At 38.8% G+C, this 24,996-nt stretch overlaps 2 protein-coding genes across 9 annotated transcripts in view; one reads left to right on the top strand and one right to left on the bottom strand.

Annotated features, from left to right (window-relative positions):
• POLE2 (DNA polymerase epsilon 2, accessory subunit) overlaps nucleotides 1-10,132 on the bottom strand; it is a 29,013-nt gene extending 18,881 nt beyond the window's left edge. Inside the window, exons 1-5 of one of the 2 annotated variants that reach the window (XM_061157427.1) lie at nucleotides 10,043-10,132; nucleotides 7,169-7,269; nucleotides 4,586-4,661; nucleotides 2,328-2,405; nucleotides 2,102-2,195 (exon numbers count right to left, since the gene is read on the bottom strand). In XM_061157427.1, the coding sequence (XP_061013410.1) occupies nucleotides 2,102-2,195; nucleotides 2,328-2,405; nucleotides 4,586-4,661; nucleotides 7,169-7,269; nucleotides 10,043-10,110 (417 nt within the window). In that variant the 5' untranslated portion in view covers nucleotides 10,111-10,132. The remainder of the gene's footprint in view (nucleotides 1-2,101; nucleotides 2,196-2,327; nucleotides 2,406-4,585; nucleotides 4,662-7,168; nucleotides 7,270-10,042) is intronic. The other variant, XM_061157428.1, reaches the window with a different exon arrangement.
• A 2,034-nt stretch (nucleotides 10,133-12,166) lies between these two features.
• KLHDC1 (kelch domain containing 1) overlaps nucleotides 12,167-24,996 on the top strand; it is a 38,633-nt gene continuing 25,803 nt past the window's right edge. For 5 of the 7 annotated variants that reach the window (XR_009695128.1, XM_061157419.1, XM_061157416.1 and 2 more), the window contains exons 1-4: nucleotides 12,167-12,308; nucleotides 22,223-22,293; nucleotides 22,750-22,867; nucleotides 23,297-23,415. Coding sequence is in view for 6 of the 7 variants with exons in the window: in XM_061157419.1 (XP_061013402.1) it covers nucleotides 12,213-12,308; nucleotides 22,223-22,293; nucleotides 22,750-22,867; nucleotides 23,297-23,415 (404 nt within the window). In the remaining variant the exon portion in view is untranslated. Of the gene's footprint in view, nucleotides 12,309-19,133; nucleotides 22,294-22,749; nucleotides 22,868-23,296; nucleotides 23,416-24,996 lie in introns of those variants that run through there. The other 2 variants (XM_061157417.1, XM_061157420.1) reach the window with 2 other exon arrangements.

Genomic DNA, 24,996 nt, shown 5'->3' with positions numbered 1-24,996 from the left:
CTGAGAAGAAGGGGCCATTTAATGAGATTCTAAATGATAAAAAAGACTCTGCTAGTAGGAAACAGAAGGAGACTGAGACAAGATATTTTAGGCAGAGGAAGGGATGTGTCACAGAAGGAGTTCTGAGTCAAGGAGTGTTAGGGAAGTGATGTGAAGTTTAGTACAGCTGGATCACAAGGTGCACAAGTCAGAAAATGCGAGAGGTTGGTGGGAGTCTCTATTTGGGAAACCCTGCCCCCCTCCACACTGTGGTACCCAAAGTTTAGGTAGGGCAGGTGCCCTTCCCCCTCCACTGACATACCACCAAAACCTAACAAATCAAAGTACTCCATCCCCTTGGCCACTGATTGGTTCAGGGTTGAATAAGTGCCTAAAGCCACGCCAATAAGGGACAGTTACTAGAACTTTTGAAAAAGAAGAACTCTCTAAGAGTTACTAAGGCTACTATTGGCCACCTGTGTCCCTTCATAGGGAGAATATGTTTGAAAGTAAGATGAATTTTGTAAAGTTGCTGGGAGATGGGAAGAGCTAGATGCCTCAAGACATTGTGTGAGCACTGACTCCAGTCGTGCTTGACACAGCTGGACCTTCTCCACAAGCCAAGAAATTCCTTTGTCTGTTTTTGCCAGTTTGAGTTTCCATTACCTCTAATAAAAAAGCCCTAACAATATAGACTCTGCATGCCAAACCAAGTTAGTCTTACACACAATTGAAAACAACAATTTTGAAGCAGAATGGTAAAAGCAGATTTGTGTTCAGGAAGAAACTGCAATAAAAATATGCATGGACTAAAATTCAACCCTTTTAAAAAATGTATGTATTTATTTATTTAGCTGTGCTGCATCTTAGCTGTTGCACAGGGGACCTTGGATCTTCACTGAGGCATGCAGGATCTTCAGCTGCAGCCTGTGAACTCTTAGTTGAGGCATGTAGGATCTAATTCCCTGATCAGGGATCGAACCTGCCCCCTGCATTGGGAGTGTGGAGTCTTAGCCACTGGACCACCAGATTCAACCCTTTTAATGAGGCTCGGGAGGGTTTAGTGACACCCCCAAATAATATCGTAGGCTTTAACACATAATTTTTAAAAAGAAAGAAAAAAGAAAGTGGTATTTACTGAGCATCTTCTCTGTGAAAAGCACTATGCCAAATGTGGCGGAGGAAATAAACAAGGAGTGTGCAGTCTGACACCAGGGCTACGCACCCCGAATGCCCAGCAGGACCCACTCCAGTAATTGACACGGGAGACACATTGAGTTGTCAGTGGCTGAAAGCAAAGAGAGACTGCATCCAACTGGAGATCGCGGAGGGCTTCGGGACACAAGAGGAATCTGAGATGGCCCATCCGTGATTTAGCTGCCACTTGATTTTACAGACTTATCCCAAGCTACTCCTCTTCACGAGCCTTCCCCTCCACACGAAGGACTGAGAACTCATCATTTCCTGCACAGAGTCCACTTTACCTTTTGCTTTTGTTCACACTGTTTGCCACCTTTCCCCCATTTCCACAAGATCAGAGCAATCAAGGTCCCTGTCAAATGTCATCGTTTCCCTGAAGCCGTCTCTGATTTTTCTATGGAATGCATTCTTTTTGTATTTCTTCTAAAGCATGTATAAAATTCTACTCTTTATTTTATTTGTGCACATGTCTTCAACTTCATAGACTATAGTGTAGGAGGCAAATGCTAGGCTCAAGTCAGACTGACTAGATTCAAATCCTCATTCTACTTACTAGATATAACCTCTGGGCTAGTGACTAAACTTCTCTATGTCTCAGTTTCCCCATCCATAAAATGGGAATAATAGCATTTATACATACTGAATGTTGATATTATGATGATCAAATGATAAGCAATGTCTGTAAAGTAATAAACAATGCCTGGCACATCAAAAGCATGTGAAAAATGTTAGCTACTATTTTTACCACCATCATGATGGTTAAAGTGTTTTTTTCATATCTGTATCCTCTATACGGTCTCAAACAGAGAGAGCCCAATAGCAGTCTACTGAAGGACAAACTTTAGTGCACAAAAGTCCATCCTTTGATTATTCCGGAGTCTAACCTACATTGAAACAGTCTCTTTCTCCCCCTCCAACTTACCTGGTGCAAAATTGTGTATCGTTCACGAAACAGCTCTGCTTTATCTCTTGCTGTCCCAAATAAATTTGGTGCAGGGTGGTTGGTCATTAATAAACTAGAAAAAAAAGAATATGTCTATTTATGACTACCGTAACACACAAAGACAGATCAGAAATGAAAGCTATATACCTTCTGAAAAAAAATATACATTTGAAATTAGCTTCACATCAATGGATGGCATACTTACGGAAGAAATTTTTTTCTTTCTGAACTGTACACAAAGCGTGGGATATCAAATGCTCCTATGATATTGAAGATATGATCTCTGAAAAACAACCCATAAGAACAAACCTGATTTACTAAAAAATAAGTATTCCAAGTGAACATGAAAACTTGCATTATAATCTTATGTCATACACATATACTTTCCACAGATCATGTACACAATTTCTTGTAGTGTCAAAAATAATATGGGGTTTTTAGCCTGTATGTTTTCCTCTCAGAGAAAAGAAAGCACATACTCTCAAACAAACAAAAAATTTAATCAACTTCTAATTAATAATGTCCTCTGTTGGGAAAGAACATTTATAATAAAATAGTGGCATCTTAAAGCAATCTCTCCTAATATATACTGCTTTTATAGGCTACAATATTATTAAAGGGTGTAATTCATTTCCAACTATTTTTTAATCCAAAATATCATGCAAAAGTGACCCAGGAAAAGATGTAAACAAAAATGAACCGCCCCCCAAATTCTGACTGTATCATTGACACTTACAGTGTTAGAGAAGGACAATTCACAAAATAATTTACCTTCAGACACTTCTAATATAACCATGTTTGAATGAGGTTAAATAGCACTATTCTCAGCACTGCTGCATAAATATTCCAATCTAAAAAAAAAAAACCTCCCTAAAATTATATCTATTTCCCAAAATGAAAATGGTCAAAAAAACTTCATGCTCGCCTGTTGGTAGCACCTAGTATAGAGAAGCAGAAAACCAGTGAACTTGAAGCAAGCCTTGATTCTAGGTACAGCTCCATGGTTTTCTAGTGGATCAGTCTCAGCAAGTTATTTAATGCTCCTTATGCATCTATAATAATGAGAGCCTGTCCCTTCTGCTATAATATAATGACTTTCTGACAATTGGAGTTGCAAAGATCATTTATAATTCAGTCCCCACTCGACCTCTATATTGGCTGACAGTAGCATGGCAGCCCACTCCAGTATTCTTGTTTGGAGAATCCCCATGGACAGAGGAGCCTGGAGGGCCGCAGTCCATGGAGTTGCAAAGAGTCAGACACAACTGAGCGACTGAGCACAGCACATAGGAACCGCTTGACAGAAACAATGGGTAACTTTAACGCCTATTTTAGGATTATAATCCTTATACTTTGATACAATTGTTTTGAATTTCTAATGAAGGATTTAGGAGCAAGTACTCTAGTATCTTAAGCAATGAGTTGGCAAGGATACATTTTAAATACCTTAATTTCTCTATTTTTTGCAGCTCTAATAAGTTCTAATAGAAAAAAGATTAATATTTGGGGATAGACATGTACACACTGCTATATTTTAAATAGATAACCAACAAAAACCTATCATATAGCCAAAAAAAAAAAAAAGATTAAAACTATTGACCAAAAGGAGTAATGACTCCTTTCAATTATCTCCATTGCCCCAATAGGAAAAAAAATGTTAAAACTGTTTCTCTTCATTTTTCCCAGATGTTTTCATTTCAGTTAAACCCTGTGAATTTGGAAAGAAGTATTACAGTCAAAGGAGGAAAGGAAAGAGGTTCACTTGGGAATAAAACCCAGAAAAATTACTGCCATATAAATTGTTAAGCTCTAACAGCATGAGACAGGGTAACAAGTCATAAAGCTGAGGTTCCACCCTCCAGGGCCATTCAGCATGTTACCCAAGTTAAGTCCCTGAACTTCAGGATTCAGCCCTTTCCTAAGATAAAAAGTAAATTATACCTCTGAATAATCAATTCAATTCACCTGTAGCATATAAAATATTAAATCAAATCAGTTGGGTAAGTGGCAAAAGTCTGTCATGGTACAAACACATCAAAATCTCAAATCCTGAGATAAAAATAGTAAAGATGAGTCATGTAATATTGAGGTTTATAATGTAGTGAAGTGAAAGTTACTCAGTCATGTGACTCTACGACCCCATGGACTATAGCCTGCTAGGCTCCTCTGTCCATGGAATTCTCCAGGCCAGACTACTTGAGTGGGTAGCCATTCCCTTCTCCAGGCGATCTTCCCAACCCAGGGATCAAATCCAGGTCTCCCGCATTGCAGGTGGATTCTTTACCATCTGAGCCACCAGGGAAGCCCAAAGATAGCTTATAATGTAAGCTATCACCAAAAAGAAACTCAAGGAAAGAACCACTGTAGAAATGGTGACCACTGGTTATTTTCCCAAGAAAATAATTTAAAATAAGCACTCAAAAACACTTCTGTACAGGGAAAAATTGAAATTTGTCCACATACATAGTTTCATCTACTGACTGACTGCATTCCTGGACTGCTGCTTCCACTACCGATCGTTCAATCATGTTTGATGACACTGAAAAGAGAAGTTCAAAGTCAAATTTTAAAAACAGGTATACAATTTAGTTCTCTCCATACATGGCTGTTTTTCCTTAAAATAATCTGTAAACAGTAACCCCAAGATTCTCATTTACATAGGTTTTAGGAGGAAAAAACATGTTAGGTTAGAACAGTAACTAACAAAAGTCTTATCTCAAATATCTTAATTTTCTTCTCTCAAATACACTTGACACACAGTCAAATGCCTCAGGTTTCTAAGTATTGTTTAGCAATATACAGTCAGGTATACAAATGCTTCTGTAAGCTCCTAGGTTAATATGGTTACAGTAGTATAACTTTTCATCACGACTGCTATGTTTCTTCCTTTTTTTTTTTTTTTTTTGTGGCTGTGATTGGTCTTCGTTGCGGTGTGCAGGCTTCTCCAGTTGCCCCATGGCGTGCAGGATCTTAGTTCCCCTATCAGGGACAGAAACCACATCCCCTGCACTAGAAGGCAGATTCTTAATCACTGGACCACCAGAGAAATCCCCACAACTGCTATGTTTCAACAGGCATGAGAGTAACAGTAATAACAATAACTGCCACCATTTATCAAACCCTTAGTAAACAAGTACACTATGCTCAGTACTTCACAAGCATTACTGGATAGATGTCCTATAAGACTGATGTTCAAGCCATGTCTTACAGATGAGGAAAGCGCAACTCCAAGAGGTCAAATAACCTGCTGATGAACATAACTGGAAGGAGTAGAGAGCAACACAAACCAGAACCTGTTTCCAGATTGGGTGCCCTTAACCACTGTGGTATGTTCTCAAGCAAAATGCCATCATGTGCCATTAATATATACTAATTTTCCAAAATTAACCATTTCTAAATTTTCAACTATAAAGAAAATTTTAAAACAAAGATATATTTAAAATTCTCCCCTTAGAAGTAAAAATGAGATATAATAGCAATTTCTCCTTTATCACAGAAAGTTTCCACCCGTTTAACTGAAGAAACCGGCATCTGTACAACCTATGAGAGCAAGCCACACCCACCTCCCTCCTTCAGTGCTCTAGAAACTGGACATTTTTTTCTAGGAGAAGAACATTTCTCTTTTGTAGGTCCACGCTTTATGGCAAAAGATTGAATATTTAACAAAAAGATCGCTCAAGAAAGGCTGAGGCAGGAAGGGAAAGTTATTCTCACTCACTCTTTTTCCCCCTCAAACATTTAAAAATAACTAACTTGAAAATCTATATGCAGGTCAGGAAGCAACAGTTAGAACTGGACATGGAACAACAGACTGGTTCCAAATAGGAAAAGGAGTACGTCAAGGCTGTATACTGTCACCCTGCTTCTTTAACTTATATGCAGAGCACATCATGAGAAACGCTGGGCTGGATGAAGCACAAGCTGGAATCAAGATTGCCAGGAGAAATATCAGTAACCTCAGATATGCCGATGACAACACTCTTATGGCAGGAAGTGAAGAAGAACTAAAGAGCCTCTTGATGAAAGTGAAAGAGGAGAGTGAAAAAGTTGGCTTAAAGCTCAACATTCAAAAAAAAAAAAAAGCTCAACATTCAGAACACTAAGATCATGGCATCTGGTCCCATCACTGCATGACAAATAGATGGATAAACAGTAGAAACAGTGACTGACTTTATTTGTTGGGCTCCAAAATCACTGCAGATGGTGATTGCAGCCATGAAATTAAAAGAGGCGTAAGCCATTTTAGGATGGAAGGAAGGCCACCATGGAAGGAAAGTTATGACCAACCTAGACAGCATATTAAAAAGCAGAGATATGACTTTGCCAACAAAGGTCTGTCTAGTCAAGGCTATGGTTTTTCCAGTAGTCATGTATGGATGTGAGAGTTGGACTATAAAGTAATCTGAGTGCCGAAGAATTGATGCTTTTGAACTGTGGTGTTGGAGAAGGCTCTTGAGAGTCCCTTGGACTGCAAGGAGATCCAACCAGTCCATCCTAAAGAAGATCAGTCCTGAGTGTTCATTGGAAAGACTGATGTTGAAGCTGACATTCCAATATTTTGGCCACCTAACGCAAAGAACTACACATTTGAAAAGACCCTGATGCTGGGAAAGATTGAAGGCAGGAGGAGAAGGGGACAACAGAGGATGAGATGGTTGGATGGCATCACCGACTCAATGGAGATGAGAGGGAGGGACAGGGAGGCCTGGAGTGCTGTGGTCCATGACACCGTGAAGAGTCAGACACGACTGAGCAACTGACCTGAACTGAAGTAACACAAAGAAATAGGCATACAGAGAAAAGACAGTGACCATAAAGGAATCAGAGGGAAATTCATAAAAGGGAAGAACTGTAGAAGAGTCTCTGGGAATGCCCCAAGGTTCCAACAGAATTAGAGGTTCCCGCTTAGCAGCAAGTGCTACCAGGGGTATGTCTCATGCCACCAGGACATTCAATACTGAGTCCTCAATTGCTCCTTAAACTTTTTAAGATAACTGAGGATGTAGAACTATATGAACAATATAAGTTACAGAGAATGTTACTTACAGGGTTGCTTTTCAACTGCATCGATGATCCTTTCCAGTGCATCTTCAAGCTCTATTTCATTGATAGACTGAAGAGCTTCTGTGAGGCACTTAACAGCTTCACTGATAAGAAAGACTGGTAATTAAGGCTACATGTTTTATGCCAAAATCTGGCAAACATTCATCAATCCAGCATTGAAATTAAGACCTACTCACTCACTCCTCCCGGCAAGCAACACTCCCCTTTCCTGTGCTTTCTGAACAAAGTCTTTCTCCCACCCACTGCCAACAGAACCATTCTTAAAATCCCAAATCATATCCTTCTTCTAGGAAGACTTCCTAAACCAGCTCTACCAGCTGCAATCTCCCTTTCCTTCTGAAATTGTTAATCTCACTTATAGGTACCTAACATCTGCTACATCAGTAGCCTTGTACTGTGTATTACTTGACATTAATAAACTCAGTCTGCTTCAATGTTCTGAATATAACAGACAAATAAATATTTATTAACTTGATAATGCATTTGCTTAAGTTCCAGTAATTTCATCATCGTTTTCAATTGTAAAATAAGGAAAAAAAACGGGCTAGAAAAAACTTTGACATTTGAATATTGTCGTAGAGGGAATAACATTCACTAAATTCACATGAATCCCCCCCATAATCAATAAAACTGAGATTTTTAATAAATCACATGACTTCTTGATTTAAATAACAATAATTCTCAGAGTGAACACTGTCTCCTTAAACAATTAGCTAATTCCATGCCATTCTGTATTTGTGGACCACAACTTTACACTTTATATCAATATTAATTGTTATAGTCATATATCTTAGGTTGCTTATTGTTTCATGTGTGGGTGTCACATCCCTTTAGTTTATTATAGAACATGATTGATTCCCTAAAATCACACACATATTGGGTGAATCTTGGGAAAGCTACTAGGATAGACCAAAGTCATACAGGATCTGGTCCCTGTCAAATCTCACTGGTCTTATCCAGTGTCTCTGGACTTCCTGATGCTCTCCGGCTTCAAGATCTTTATATGGTCACTTCTCCCCTCCTCTTTACCTACTCAAGTCCTGCTCATACTCAGTTCAAACCATTCTTTTTTTTTTTTTCCCCCAAATCATTCTTTTTTTTTTTTTTTTTCCAAATCATTCCTTAATGAAGACTTTCTTGACTCTAGAACTGTTTATACACCTGGTTATACACTATCATAGCACTTCTTTCCTCAGATCCTTTTCACAATTGAAAGTAAATAACTGTGAATTATTTAATATCCATGCTAGACAGACTTCTAAGATGACCCCTAATAATCCACACCTCCTGGTAATCACATCCTTGTTTAATCACCTCCCCTTGAGTGTAGGTTGGACCTAATGACTTGCTTCTAATAATAGAATATAGCACAAGTGATCAAATATTTGAATGTATTGTACTTTTAAAAACAAACATTTTTAAGTGACAAGATGTCACTTTCTTGCCTTAAGTTACAAAAAACGGTGACTTTCATTTACTAGCAAACTCTGTTGCTAGTTGTGATAAAGTAAGCTGCCATGTTAGGGAGGCCCAATAGCCAGGAAGGACTGAAGCCATCAGTCGGACAATCCGGGATGAACTGAATCCTGCCAATTACTGAATGAACTCGGAAGCAAACCCTGCCCAACTGACCTGAGATGACTGCATGTTGACTGCAGCCTGCTGAGAGACGGTGAAGCTAAGGACCCAACTAAGCCTACCTGAATTCCTGACCCATGGAAAATGTGAGAATTTAAGTGCCTGCTGTTTTAAACGTCTAAATTGGGGGTAATGAGTTATGCAGCAATAAATAATTAATACACTATCTGCCCTCCAACCTCCTCAGTGTTGTACTCTCCTATTCCCTTGCTCCGTAAGTATTTTACAGCTAATATATTTCAGTGTATTTCTGACTTAATTAATGAATGACATCTCGGTGTTAAGTCAAATCCTAAGTGAAAAGAAAAATACTGATTTATTGCTTGTATTTTTTAAATGTCGGGGATCAACAGATAATCAAATAATCAGAATTTATTATTTTCTCCTACAGAATATCCACTCTTGCCCCTGTCACCACTAACCCCAAAACATGGTAAAAGTCCCATAAAACTCATCTTCACAAAAACAAACCAAAAACCTCTACACACACAAGACCAATCAAAACCTGGTAGAGACGTGTATCCCGTCCAGCAGGTATTTACGTATGTAAATACAGTATTCTTTCTTTTTTTTTAAAAAAAAAAAAGGCAGATTTAATGAGAAAAATCTTGTATAGGATCATTCTACAAATCGTAGAAAACACGGATATGGCAAGAGAAGTTCTAAAGGAAATCTTTAAAAAATAAATAAAAAAGACGACATGCTTCAAACCTACCCACTTCTTAACCTGTCAGGAATTCTCTTTCAAGAATAGGACCGGACCTAAAATTGGGAGGGCTGGCAGGGCCCACAATTTGTACTAATCTGACAGCTACTGGCAAGCAATGGGCTTTCCCAGGGCTCTCATTCGCTGTCTCCGTAACCACGTGAGCAGCGATGCTGGGATTCCCAAGCCGCAGAGGAAAAGACTAAGCGAGCAGAGAGCGCCCAAGCACCGTGCTAATAATATACGGATGCTGCGGAACCTATCGCCGCTTCTCCGGCTGTTTGGCAAGTGCAGGAGAGCCTCATCCCTTCCGGGAGAAACCTTACGAGTCCGCGTCGGGGAATCTAAGGCACCGCCAAATCCTCTTCGCTTCTTAGAACTCTTTCAGGGTCTCTGTGATTTTAAGGCCAGAGACCAGGGTCTCTCTCGGCATACGGCTCATCCCGCGGCCCCGCACGGCGGCCTGGCCCTAGCTCTCCCTTCCTACCACGCCAGCTCTCCGGCCCACTCACCCCCGGAGCAGCAATCCGCGAAGCTTGAAGGCGGAGACCGCCCGGCTCCTTAACCGCTCAGGCGCCATGTTCGCGTTTTGGCGCCACGGCCCCGGCTCCGCCCCTTCCCGGGCGTGCCCCGTCCTGGCCCCGCCCCAGACACGCCAGTTCTTTATAATAACACGCAATTTAAATAGCGCCAGAGGCCACTACTCCTCTCGGTGCGTGGAAAGATCCGCGGGCCATTGACCAGCGAGTGCCCCGTTGTTTGGTTGGGAACGTGCTTCCCTATCTCAAGTGCTTCATGGAACCCACTTTGCGCTCTCATCGCTGCCCTCCACCTTCCGTGACTCCGGCCGGGCTCCTCCGGACCTTGGGGCCCTTCAGTACTTATGTTCTCTGCTTCACACAAGCCCTGGAAATGCTCTGTGTCACCACAGGGTTTTCCCCGACATTCACTCGCAGCTGTTAGACGTCACCGTAATTCTCACCCACTCCACTTTATATTTAAGTTGCGAGCTGCCTTTGAGCGCTTTAAATGTATTAATATATTGCTCGTAAAGCCAAATGAGCTGTGTGCTGTTTTTTCAACATCTTCCTTTTACTGATGAGAAAAGTGAGACACAGATATGGTAGGTAGATGGCTCACTCAAGATGAAACATTTGGTGAGTGATGGATGGAGCCAGGATTACTCAGGCTTATTCCAGCAAGTGAGTTGTTAATTTGCCACGCGTCAAAACGCTTGTTCCAATGAGTTAAAATAAAACCTTGGAGTACATATAAGTGAACGTGTAGTCTTATGAAATGTGAGGATGATTCCTAAGAACTGCTATATGGTGACTTCCAGTGTATTCAACTTGTTGCTTATGTACGACTCTGCGACCCGACGGACTGGAGCCCAACAGGTTCCTCTGTCCAACGGATTTCCCAGGCAAGAATATTAGAGTGGGTTGCCATTTCCTTCTTCTGGGAATCTTCCCGACTCAGGGATTGAACCCAGGTCTCCTGCACTGGCAGGCAGATTCTTTACTGCTGAGCCACCAGGGAAGGCCAGTATCTATATATTTAGAATTTATTTAATATCTATTACTACTAGACTCTGAGGAGTCAATAATACTTGATTATTTCAGCGTTTGTGTCTAACGGGACCTCAGGACCAACTAGCTACAGCAAGCAGGCACTTAATAAACATATGCTGAATAAATGAATAAATTAACGTTCTGAGGGGTGAGCAGCCACATTCTCTTAAAGGCCAGGGGCATCTATAGACACTGGAATGATTATTGTCTTCCCTCTTGGCACTAGTTTTACTTCAGTAACATCATATTATAGCAAGGGTTAGGCAGCTTTCTCTGGAAGGGGCCAGACAGTAAACATTTTCCACAGTGAGACCTGTCTGGTCTCTGTTGCAGGTGCTCAGCGGGGCCTACTCAACTCTGTGGCTTACATCAGCAGCCACAGACAATCCTTAAACGAATTAGAGTGGCTGTGTGCCAATAAACTATGTACAGACGCTGAAATTTGGATTTGTATTTTTTATGAGTAATATCATTTTTAATTTTTTTCAACCATTAAAAAATGTATACTTATTTTTAACTTGTGGGCGCCACAGAAACACGTAGTGATATTTGGCCTGCAGGCTGTAGCTTGCTGGCATATGTTTTAGAAAATTTTCAATTAAATATATATATATATATATATATATATATATATATAATTCTCATTCTCTCCTATCCTCTCTCTCTCTGGATAACTATCTCTGCTGGAAGTTGAATGGAAAAGGCAAACCCTCATAAAGCATTTGTGTACTAATACATTGATTTAAGTCACAGCAGCATCAAGTCCGTGTACAAGAAGTCCACAGAGTCACTGGATAAGGTACAGAGTTAGGCTGTTCCGCCCACACAACACAATCGCAAGGGACACGAAATCAGCGAGTGGCAGGGCTGCGGAGACGCGAAGGCACCTCCCTGCCCACTCAGACCTCAAGCATCCCTAGCTGGCGACGCCACCCCGGGCTCGGCTTCCCGGGCGGGCTTCGGGACGGCGCAGCCGCACTGGTGCCGCCTTCCCACCAATCTCGACCCTCGACGCGTTCCGTTCGTGCGTGGAGGAGCCGGGCGGGAGGAGAGGCCGCTCCGTGGGCAGGGGCTGCGGCGCGCCGAGCGGCTGGGCCCAGCGACCGCGCGGATGGCGGACTCGCAGCTGTTCTGCGTGGCCGAGGAGCGCAGCGGCCACTGTGCCGTGGTGGACGGAAACTTGCTCTACGTGTGGGGGGGCTACGTGGTAAGGGGAAGAGGCGGGACGGGGCGGACTCGCGCCGGGAGCCCGCCCGGCCTCCCGGGCCCACCGGCCGGCTAGCCCCCGCCCACACCGGCCCAGAGGCGGGGGCCGGTCCGCGGCCCGGGCCGGCGCCGCCGGCGCCCCGCCCGGCCCTCTGCTGTCGGCCGCTCTCCCGCCGCTTCGGGGCTGGACGCCGAGCCGCCGTTGCTTGCACTGGGAAAGCCTTCAAAGCCCGCTCCGGGGCTCTTCCCATTCTCCAGTCCGCCGGGTCCTCGCAGCTGGCGGATAGCTTGGCTTGCCCAGCGCGCAGGCGGTTACTGCGCGATTGATGATCATTTTTAAATGCTTACGCAGACGCAAAAGCCCACCGAGGATGTCCATAAATATTTCCTTATTCCCGCGGCGCGATTCGGAATCACTGAAGCATTTAAGTATTCCTAAGTTGTTTTTAGTGGCATTCCTTTACCAGTGGGTAATGATTTTTTTTTTTTTTTTTTCCGAATCTGAAAACAGGCTCATATTAACAGTATGAATGTTAGGCTTTAAAATTCTTATTACAGTGGAGGTTTGAATATGTGCTTTGTTTCTATAATCGTAGGATTATAGAATCAAGGATTCTAAAGATGGAAAGCAGTTCTGGAATATATGCCAACCCCTTTAGTTTAAGATTTAAGAAAAGAAAAACAAAAAAAGCGAGCCATCTGGAGTTCTACTGGAGGTAGAACAGATATTTTTCTGACTGATTCAATACTATTATGTGACAGATGTAACATGATTGAATCGTTCAAAGAAATAAAGAACATACTGTGTATGTTAAATGATTCTCAAATCCAAGTTGGTTTTTGTTGTTTTGTTTGTGTGTTTATTTTTAATCTGATTCAGTGTCAGGATGGGAAAATCAGAACTCACATTTGAGTGCCTACTATACGTGGCATGTGTTACGAAATCTCATATTCCCAATCTTATATAATCCTTACTATACCTTGTAAGGTAAGTAATATACTATTTAAAAAATAAGGTCTATGAGTCAGTAAGAGTAAATAATTTGAATGACCATTTGGCTGCAAGGGCAGCAGATTCCAACTTAAATATATTGGATTTCCAAAGCCTATTTTATTTTTATGATAAACATAAATTAGGCTTTCCTAAGGTCTAATAGTTCCACCTCGTGTTCTTGGTGAAAAAGTAGTCTAGATATAATGATGGTTTTTGCAGAAGAAATATTTGTAATGTTTTGAGCTGTACTACTTGAAGATGTACAGTTGTCAGACTTCATGGCTATATTAATTTTTAGTATTGTGACAGATGAAAAAAATCTCACTTAAGATAGTAATCTGTAATATCTCATATCTGGTGACAGTATAGATTTCTGTTGGGCCCATAGCTGAAAGGTCTGGTGTTTTTACATTTCATTTTAATCTTGAAAATTGTGTAATTGGTAAGATTCCAGGTTTTCAGATCACAGTTAGTGAGTAGAAATACTTCCTGCTACTGACCCAATGAGTAAATGCTATAAGAACCACCCTGGAAAGTACCACACAGATTTGGATCAAGCCTACTTTTAAATCCAGGGATTGTCAGCACTTAAAACATGTCTAAGGCATAAGGGAAAGGAAAGAGAGAGTGGGAGGCAGAAAAGAAGACATGGCATATAATGATGAAAAAGTAGAATCATTCCAACAATTGTTTTATTCACATTCTTCTGAACAGCTAAAAGGCCCTGGAATCTAGAGATAACCCAGTAGTCAGTCGTAAAGAATAGTATTCAGTTGATTCCAGATGGTTCCAAGCCCAGTTTTCCTCCTCATGAACACAATGTGTGTTAAAACTGACAAAAGTATATCCTAAAACTTGAATGGCCCACATATACCTGTCTAAATTATTATTACCCTATTATTGAACATCTTGTAAAGTCCAGTGTATCTGAAAATAACCCTACCTCTAGAGGTAAGAGCAGCAATGCTGAAAAAAGTAAATTCTAATTGGTGCCAGAATATTCTCTTGTTCCTAGTTTTTTCATATATTTTCCACACTACTGAAATTCATACAAACTTCAGTATTACAACTAGGAACATTTAAAAGTGAGTAGTTTTTTCTAAATTTTTGAGGAGAAACACAATGTTTTAGCATGTTTACAGATGATATACTTTTCTCTTAAGGTTTAATCGTATGAACAGTTCTATTTCTGTAATACAATTGATGTTAATACATTTTGCCCTAAACCTTTCCTTATACAAACTAGCTGTATGAGTCTGTTTAACTATATGTTTCTGTTTTGGAAAAGGACTTAAAGGAAAGAAGAATCAATTTAAAAAATGTTTGAAAAGAATGAAAGTTGGAGGTTTACAGTACCAGATTTTAAAACATAATACTGAAACAAATCAGTGATGCAAGTTGAGATAGCATGATGGAATGGAGAAGAAATTACATAAACAACCAAGCATATAAGAGTGTTTCGTATATAAAAGGCAGCATTTCAGTTCTGGAAAAACAGTTGCTTATTCAATATGTTCCTGGGACTACTGGAGGAAAATGATAGTAGAGTTTAGGATTGACAAATATAGAGAAATTAAGCTATTTGATACCAGAAGAAAATATGTGACGTGTAAAATTCTGAGTTGGGAAAAGAAAAACTGAATTGGGAAAAAACTATAAGGGAAAAAGCTTGGTAGATCAAAGTTGTTTTTTAATATAAAAGGAAAATTGTTTAATCATCTTAGAGCGGTTAAGATCAGAGTTTTAAAAATTAAAATCTGTGCTTTTTAAACACCATAAAGTGAGGAGGTGAATGACAAACGGGCAAAGTTATTTGCAACATGTGTCATAGACAAAAGTTCTGTAAAAATAAAGACTGATATTTCCCTGAAAAATGAGCAATGGACAGGCACAGAAATTTAAAAGGAAAGAAATAGATTGTGAATCAAAGAAACAGAAATGAAAATTTTATTTTCCAACTTGCAAATATTCAGAATTTTTGAGAAGAGTGTGGGGAAATGAATTATTCATGCACTAGTAAACTTCTTTGGAGAGAAAGTTAGCAATGTGTATTAAAAGCCTTAAGGGAGTATTTCTTTAACTTAATTATTTATTCATAGATGGTCACACAGACCATCCATATTATGTGGAGATGTTAATTCTTTTTAGATGGCCAGAATTTGAATCCCCTTCCTCTTGTTGTATCCCCCACTAAGTGAGTCTTGCTTTAGTTGTCTGAGTATTTATTTTAGTTGTCTGAGTACCTCCTACGTACCTTCATAGAAAATATATTCTGTAAGATAGGAATTTTGTTCCCTATTCTGTCCTTGGTTTCCTGAGTCAGACATAGCTCATAGTAGGTGCCCAATAAAAAAGAACCAGAGTACCAGGTTTTTTCCAGCTTCGCTTACAGCTAGGTTCTGGGCAAGTAGCCTGGATGCTATTGGTTAGATGTATGTGTGGTAGATTTGGACTTAAGAATAAAGACGTAAAAATCAGGACTTAAGGAGGATTCTTGGCTACCCATAGAATTTGTAGGAAGATAAGGTCCCTGGCGTAAAAGGCAGTTCTACACGCTGCAGTGCTACAAGCTGCTCACCAGCGACCAGGGCAGTTTACACTTCAGACTGGTTCTCTGGGTTTTTAGGTCTTGCTTCTCTTAACACAAGCTGGTTCTCCAGCTTCCCTGATGATTCCATGAGCTACCTAATATTCATTTATTATAATTGTATTCTTTAATTTAAAAATTTGAAATATTTATACAAAAGGATATGTAAAATAACGACATCAGATTAAGAAATCAGCTAAAATCAGTACCGTAGAAGTTTCCTGTTTATCCTTCCCTGATTATATTGTTCCTCCCACGCTCATAGGGTACCACTATCTTGATTTCTTATTAATCACTGTTTTGTTTATAGTTTTATCACTGATGCATCTGTCCCTGAACAATATATTATTTGGTTTTTTAATCAGAGCATGGGTTTTCTTTCATGACTTAATTCTTTTAGTTAACATTGTGTTTTAGACTCATACATGATTTGTATTCAGCTAGTTGTGCACTTGCATGGCTGTGACTGTGCTTAGTGTTTATTTTGTTTGGTCAGTTTCTATGCTGTGCAGTTATTAAATATTTTGAAAATCGCCCCTAGATTTATTCCTTTGATGTGTGTACTATATAATATTCTATTGTGTGAATTCACAGCAATTTCCTTATCTATTCTACTATTGATGTATATTTGAATGTTTCAGGTTTGTTTGTTTTTTTTCTTTTTGGAATTGTAAGCAATGCTACATTGAGCATTCCTTATAGCATGTCACCTATTATACCTGCAGGGGGGCATATACATTCTCTAGGGCATACACCAAGGGATGGGATGCTGGGTTGCCTGGTCACACACTTCCAAATTAAATTGGACACATCAGTGTTACCAAAATATTTGTATCAATTTACACCACCCTCACCAACTTCCTTGTTCTACATCCTTGACAACATTTGGTATCTGGCCTTCAAATTTGCCAATGCAGTGAGTGTGACGACATATTTCATTGTAGTTTTTATTTGCTTTCCATGATTACAATACAGTGGAGTGTCTTTTCATAGCTTTATGAACTATTTGTGTTTTCTGTAAAAACACTGGTTCATGTCTTTTGCTCACTTGTCTATTGAGTTGTCTTTTACTGATTTATAGGAATTCTTTAATTACATAGTTGTAGGAGTTTAATATGGCTTTTCAGTTTGAGGCTTCCCTGGCAGCTCAGTTGGTAAAGAATCCGCCTGCAATGCAGGAGACTTGGGTTCGATCCCTGGGTTGGGAAGATCCCCTAGAGACGGGAAAGGCTACCCACCCTAGTATTCTGGCCTGAAGAATTCCATGGACTGTATAGTCCATGGGGTTGCAGAGTTGGACACAACTGAGCAACTTTCACTTTTCTCAGTCTGTAGCTTATCTTTGTACTTTCTTGATTATATTTTGTTCAACAGAGGCTTTTAATTAATGACATTAATGCTTTATACTTTCTGCATCTTAAATCTTTCCCAGCGTGGAGATCATAAAGTCTCCTATATTGTTTTCTAAACAATTTTTGGTTTTGCCTTCCACATTTAATTTCTTTTAATTTGAATTTTTTGTTTGTTTGGTTGGTTTAAGGTAGGGATCCAATTTGATTATATTTTCAATGTGGATAATCAGTTATTCTTGTGTCATATATTAAATAGTCCCCTCTTTCCCTACTCTGACATGCATCAAGTTTCCATGTTTGTGTCATCTGTTTCTAGGTTCTTTATTCTGTGAAGTTTGCTGTTTATTCTTGGAACAGAACCTCCCTCAGTGTCTAAATGACAACAGCTTTACTAGAAGTCTGAATGTTGGATGGTAAAAGCCCCACTCACACTCTATCTTGTTCTTGAGGAATATTTTGGTTATGTAGGGACTTTTGTTGTTTCATATACATTTTCTTTACTATTTTTATTATAGTAAAATATATAAAACATTTAATTTGTCATTTTAACCAAGTTAGTGTACAGTTGGTAGCGTTATATTCAGTGTTGTCCAGTGTTAACCACTGTCTGCTTCCTAAATGGTGCCGGTGCTAACGAACCTGCCCGCCAATGCTTGAATGTAAGAGAAACGGGTTCAGTCTCTAGGCCGGGAAGATTCCCTGGAGAAGGGCATGGCAACTGACTCTAGTGTTCTTGCCTGGAAAATCCCATGGACAAAGGAGCCTGGCTGGCTACAGTCCATAGGGTCTTACAGAGTTGGCCTGACTGAAGCGACTTAGCACACACCGCTGTCTAGTTGCAAAACTCTACCCCAAACAGAAATTCTGCCTCCCTCCCTTCTTACCCCAGGCCCTGCTAACTTCTAATCATTCTATCTTTATACATTTGCCTTTTTCTAGATATTTCATGTAAATGAGATCTTAATAATGTTTATATTTGTGAGTCTGGCTTCTTTTATTTAGCATATTACATTCATGGTTTGCCTACGTTGCAGTATGTATCAGAACTTCATTCCTTTTAGGAGAACAGGATTACATTGTATGCATATGCCACATTTTGTTTATCCATTCATCTGTTGTTGGGACACTTGGGTTGTTGCCCCCTTTTGTGTATTCTAAGTAGTTCTGATATGAAGATTGGCATTACAAGTATCTGAGTCCCTATTTTCAATTCTTTTGGGTACGTAGGAATGGAATTCCTGGATCATTTGGTTATACTACGTTTAACTTTTAGAAGAACTGCCAACTTGCTTTCCACTGTACTTCCTCATTTGTATAAACTTTAGAATCAGATTGTCAAATAAATTACTCTGTAAGATTTTATGTTACTGTACTCAATCTTTAGATCATTTGAGAGTGATAGACATGTTATGAAATTGAGGCTTCAGGTCCAAATATCTAGTATATCTCTATTCAAGACTTTTTGATGTCTTTCAATAAAGTTTTGTAGTATCTTCATCAGTATCTTATATATCTTTTGTTGGGTTTACGCTTGGCTTCTTTGTATTTTTGGTTGTTAGTTTCTTTAAAACTAAATTTCTTGATTATCACTGGTATTTTGAAATACAATTAACTTGAATATTTTTTACTCTGGCAGACTTTCTAAACATACATTCATTCTCAAAATCCATCTGTTAATTATCTTTATTTTCTTTTTTTTAATCTTTATTTTCTATATGGAATCTACACATAATGGCAGTTTTGTTTCTTCCATCCTAATCTTTATTCCTAGTTTTTTTTTTTTACTATACTGGTGGACCTAAAGTACAGTGTAAAAGAAAAGCTATTTTTTCCTTGCTCCTAATCTCAGAGGGATTGTTTTAAACTATTAACCATTAAGTTTGATGATTGGTTAGGGTTTTGTTTGTTTGTTTGTAGGTGTCCTTTTTCAAATTAATGGCCCTTTTCAAATGAACAAGGTGCCTTTCTACCCAATTTTCAATTTGTAAATGTTGAGTTTTTAAGAGTGATTTTTGCATTATACTGAGATAATTATGTTTTTTCTTCTTTACTCTCCAAATGTGATGACTTATAAAATAATAGTAATATTTGTAATATTAAATCAATGTTCCATTCCTCGGATTAAGTACTAGTATAATATGTTACCTTTTATATACATCAACTGGATCCTATTTACTCATTACTTTTTAAAGCAATTTACATCTATGTTCAAAAGTGGTTTGGCTAGTATTCCTTCTTTTATATTCTGGAGTAGATTTTTTGGAAGATTTAATTACTTGTTCTGTGAGTGTTTGGAAGAATTCATCTGTAAAGCCATCTGTGTTTGGTACTTTGTGGGGGAGATTTTAAATCTCTGATTCAATCAAAACTATGAGATTATTCATATTTTCCATTTTTTTTGAGTCAAGTTTCCTCACTCTCATTCTCTCTCTTCCTTCATGTCTCTTAACTTCTTTTTTGTATATTCCATCTCTCTGGGCTATGTTTCTGGATTAATAAGTTCACTAATTCTCTCTTTTTTTTTTTTTAGGGTAACTGACAAAAGCAGTTTTAGTGGAATGAGTCTGAATTGATTAATCTGGGTTGATGCTGTAACGAGCAATGAAGCAATGGAGAGTTCCACTATAACTCAGTATGGAACCTTTGTTATGAAGGGAGCTGAGAAATAAGAGAAGGAGTTGTGGAAGAGTTTTGTTTTAAGATGAGCAATACTAAGGCATGTTTGAGTATCGATGGGGGTGATCTACCACAGAAGCAAAATTTGATGATGAGAAGGGATGATGAAAAGAAGGGATAATTTAGGAGTGAAATCACTGAGAAAATAAGGAACTAGGGCCAAATTGTTCAGTTCTGTGCTCCATTTGGTTTTTTGCAACACCACTTTAAAAGATTAGTTAAATGGACTTCTCTTTTTAACCATGAGATGAGCATACAGTCAGTTTAATAAGTATTGTTCGTGTATCCATTCTCTTAAGCCACAAATATTCTATTTGTCTTGTATGCCCAAGTCACTGTGGTAGACTCTGGAAACAACAAAATAAACATGACCCGTGCACTCATGAAACTTGTATCATGGCAGTGGTGGTGCTGTGTGGATATGATGCAGACAAAGGACTTGGAAGGGAAGGTATAGGATTTATGAGAGCATTTAACAGGGACCTTAACCTCTTAACTTTATTCTAGAAGATTAAAGAAGCAACAAAATGATTCCCAAAGAAAGAGTAATTAGCCAAACAAATTCTGGGAGAGCACTGCAAGAAGAGAGAAGAGCATAGGTGAAGGTCCAGTAGGAAACTTGCATGGGTTTAGGAACGGAAGGAAGACTGGAACTGAATGACTAAAGGCAAGAACTTTGGAGGGATAGCAGGTGCTATACAGCATAGAATCCTAAGAATTTTAGACCATCCCGAGAGCATCAGGGAAGCACTGAAGGGACTTAAGCAGAAAAGTGACAGAAGCCATTTTCATACTGTTTCTGTTGTAAAGGTGTACTCATGTGGCTACTAGAGCTGGATGCCATTAAACCTTAGAGTCATACGGTTAACTGCCTTTCTTAACAATTATTTACTTGTCCATCAGTCAGACATGGTTTCCTCAGTCAGACAGAGTGGAAGTTTCCTTGGAAATTTTATCATAATGTTCTTCTGCTCTGAGTGTGTGTGTATGAGAGTAGGGAATGGGGAGAGATACAGACAGAAACAGAGACGGAGTTAGAGACATCGACCTAGTAGTCAGGATACTATTTTAAAATTTTAACTAATAGAGCAATGAGAATATTAACTAATTCTACTTAGCATGTTAATAATTTATACATCATACAGAAATTCTTAAATTTTTAGACATTTAATTCTTAGATATTCTTAAACATCTTTTGCAACTAGCTATTTTTGAGTTATTTTATAACTTTTTTTTCATTTATTTTTATTAGTTGGAGGCTAATTACTTTACAATATTGTAGTGGTTTTTGCCATACATTGACATGAATCAGCCATGGATTTATATGTGTTCCCCATCCCGATCCTCCCTCCCGCCTCCCTCTCCATCGCATCCCTCTGGGTCTTCCCAGTGCACCAGCCCTGAGCACTTGTCTCATGCATCCAACCTGGGCTGGTGATCTGTTTCACCCTTGGTAGTATACTTGTTTCAATGCTATTCTCTCAGAACATTCCACCCTCGCCTTCTCCCACAGAGTCCAGAAGTCTGTTCTGTACATCTGTGTCTCTTTTTCTGTTTTGCATATAGGGTTATCATTACCATCTTTTATTTTATAACTTTTAAGTAATCCTGACAGAGTTGGGTAAGGGTTTGTTTTAATCCCTAGGTTTTTAACCTTAACATAAAGAAAATTGTTATTTTATTCTTATTTCTCTTTTTATCATAAATATCAGAATGTACTATATATGTTTTCAGCTTCTTTAGAGATTATTCATATTCGGAGTTGGCATTTTGACTAGTTTAATTTATCTTGATCCTTAGATTCTATATTTAATCAACATCTAACACTATGCCTTGCACATAGTAGGCACTCAAAAAACATGTCCAGTGAATCAAGGTATATGATATGGTGCTCTTAATTATATTTCATAAAAGTTTCCTTTCTTAACTCCTCCCTTTTACCACAAATATATTGCCCTTTTTCTATATTCCTTTTCTTTCTGGCTTCATAGTCTTCAGTATTCTGTTCTAATGTTATTGTTTTGCTGTTTTCTCTTTCTTGAACTTCTTGGAAAGTTTAATGACCCTCAGTCTTTTTCTGAGCCTCATATACTTGCTATTTTGTATTTGCCTACTTTCTCTTAGAAAATGTCTCTCCTCCCCTTCTCTTTTGATCTATCTTAATTTCTATTGAAAAAAACGTCTTCGAGGTTGTTTATTGTTTTTGTCTTTTTCACTTTTTACATTGTGGTTTTCCCATCCTGAGCAACTATTTAGTTGTTACTTTGTAAATAATAAACATAATTTTATGTATTCTGTGTTTTTAGTCTATTGAAGACAATGAAGTATATTTGCCTAATGATGAGATTTGGACCTATGATATTGATAGTGGGTTGTGGTAAGTAATTTTACATTGCTTAATGTCCAGTCTTAATATCTGTTACAACTGTTATCATAGACAACAGGAGATCTGAGACCGTACTCAGAACACACTGCAATATTGTGTTGTCTCCCTTTCCCTTTCCTTCAGTGCTTCACTCCCCCTGGATGTTTCTCTCCCCAAATCCCTTCCTCTCTTCACTTGTTGTCCTTTACTATTCCTATCTGAAGACTTTGTTTTGTTCTACTATTTCCCAATTCTGGTGACATGAGAAGATTTTGTAACTTTTTTCCTCAGTAGGTTGAAAAGTCTTTACCATGGATCTTCTTACACTTTTTAGAGTATTGGCTACCATGATATCTTAATTGTAATTGTCAGTGACAATTTTCATTGAAAAAGTTCTGATGGAGTTCAAAAGGAATTTTAATTTGCCTTTCTGGAAAGTTACGGCATCCCACGTTGTTCTTGCTGCAGGACAATGCACCTCATGGAAGGAGAACTGCCTACCTCCATGTCAGGAAGCTGCGGTGCTTGCATTAATGGAAAGCTGTACGTTTTTGGAGGATATGATGACAAAGGATACAGCAATCGAGTAATTTTTTTCTTTTCAATTCAGGAGTGCAGAAAAATGTAATGTTTAATGTGTCACTTCATCTCACAAGTATTTTGCAAAGAAGACATATGTAGAAAAGCTTGAGCTAACTGATAAGGTTTTAAAAGATAGAGTGAAAATGCAGCATACCTGCTCCTCTCTGGTCCCAGATCCTTCTGCTTCAGAATTAACTGCTTACTTGGTTGATATCCATAGGGCGAGAACAAGAAGGGTAAAGATTCATTTCAGTATGTTTCATATATCATTTTTGCTTCTAAAACATAGTCCCATTTTCATTAACTCTACAATTAAAATTTTTACTTTTTAAAAATAAAAAGTAATGTTATTAATTTTGGATCACCTGTCCCTGTGACATATATTTAATTTTCCAATGCCCTGTCTGTTAATAGTATTCTCCTCTTTTAAAAGCTTTATTTTGTTAATTTACGAACAAGAGATGGAACCTACGTTTGGGAAAAAATCACCAACTTTGAAGGGCAACCACCCACACCACGTGATAAACTTTCCTGCTGGGTTTATAAAGACAGGTAATGCAGCAAAACCACCTGATTAACTGCATTCAAGTAAGAATTATAGCTTGTGTTCAAAACAGAGAAAACTTGAAACTGAATTTTCTTCAAGATATAATTACAAACTGTTTTGACACTGATGGTAAGGGCAGTTTTGAATCCTAGATAAGAGCCAGGTCATAAGAATAAATATGGTGGAAGCAACTATTTGTTTTTTTTAATTAATTACCTAATTAATTTTCTGGATAGTTAATATAGTCACATGGTTTAAAAATCAAAGCCATATTAAAAAGTCTAGCTCCCATTGTTGCGCCCATCCATCCTGTTCCTACCCCTCCCAGATGCACAAATAGCTACTTTTATCAACATCCTTTGTATTTTTATAGCAGTGGTTCTCAAACTTGTCTGCCATAGGAATAATATAGGGATTTTTTTTTTTTTTAATGCTCTGAAGCCCAGGTGATACCCTGCTGCTGCTGCTGCGTCGCTTCAGTCGTGTCCGACTCTGTGCGACCCCATAGACGGCAGCCCACCAGGCTCCCCCGTCCCTGGGATTCTCCAGGCACGAGTACTGGAGTGGGGTGCCATTGCCTTCTCCGAGGTGATACCCTAGACTAACTAAATTACAATCCATGGGAGTATGATTTTTTTTTAAGCTCCTCAAGTAATTCCAAGATGCAGACACGTTTGGAAACAGTTGCACTCTGTTACTTTAAGCAGATAGAAGCAAATACAAACATATGTATATGTATGTATACATATGTATATATCTCTCTATATATTTATCTGTATCTTTTCTGCCTCTTTACACAAACATCTGTGTTCTCTGTACACTATTCTGCATCCTACTGCTTCTTTTATTTATTTTTTTAGCCATTACTTTATATAATTTATTATTTTTATTTTTTTTTAATTTTTTTCCATTTATTTTTATTAGTTGGAGGCTAATTACTTTACAGTATTGTAGTGGTTTTGGCCATACATTGACATGAATCAGCCATGGATTTACATGTGTTCCCCATCCCGATCCCCCCTCTCTCCCCATCCCATCCCTCTGGGTCATCCCAGTGCACCAGCCCCGAGCACTTGTCTCATGCATTCAACCTGGATTGGCGATCTGTTTCACACTTGATAATATACATGTTTCGATGCTGTTCTCTCAGATCATCCCACTCTCGCCTTCTCCCATAGAGTCCAAAAGTCTGTTCTATACATCTGTGTCTCTTTTTCTGTCTTGCATATAGGGTTATCGTTACCATCTTTCTAAAGTCCATATATATGCGTTAGTATACTGTATTGGTCTTTATCTTTCTGGCTTACTTCACTCTGTATAATGGGCTCCAGTTTCATCCATCTCATTAGAACTGATTCAAATGAATTCTTTTTAATGGCTGAGTAATATTCCATGGTGTATATGTACCAAAGCTTCCTTATCCATTTGTCTGCTGATGGGCATCTAGGTTGCTTCCATGTCCTGGCTATTATAAATAGTGCTGCGATGAACATTGGGGTGCACATGTCTCTTTCAGATCTGGTTTCCTCAGTGTGTATGCCCAGAAGTGGGATTGCTGGGTCATATGGCAGTTCTATTTCCAGTTT

Source organism: Dama dama, chromosome 12, assembly GCF_033118175.1.
Source record: "Dama dama isolate Ldn47 chromosome 12, ASM3311817v1, whole genome shotgun sequence".
NCBI lineage: Eukaryota > Metazoa > Chordata > Mammalia > Artiodactyla > Cervidae > Dama > Dama dama.
The sequence above is the reverse complement of the archived record's forward strand: the minus strand, read 5'-3'. Positions and strand labels throughout refer to the sequence as shown.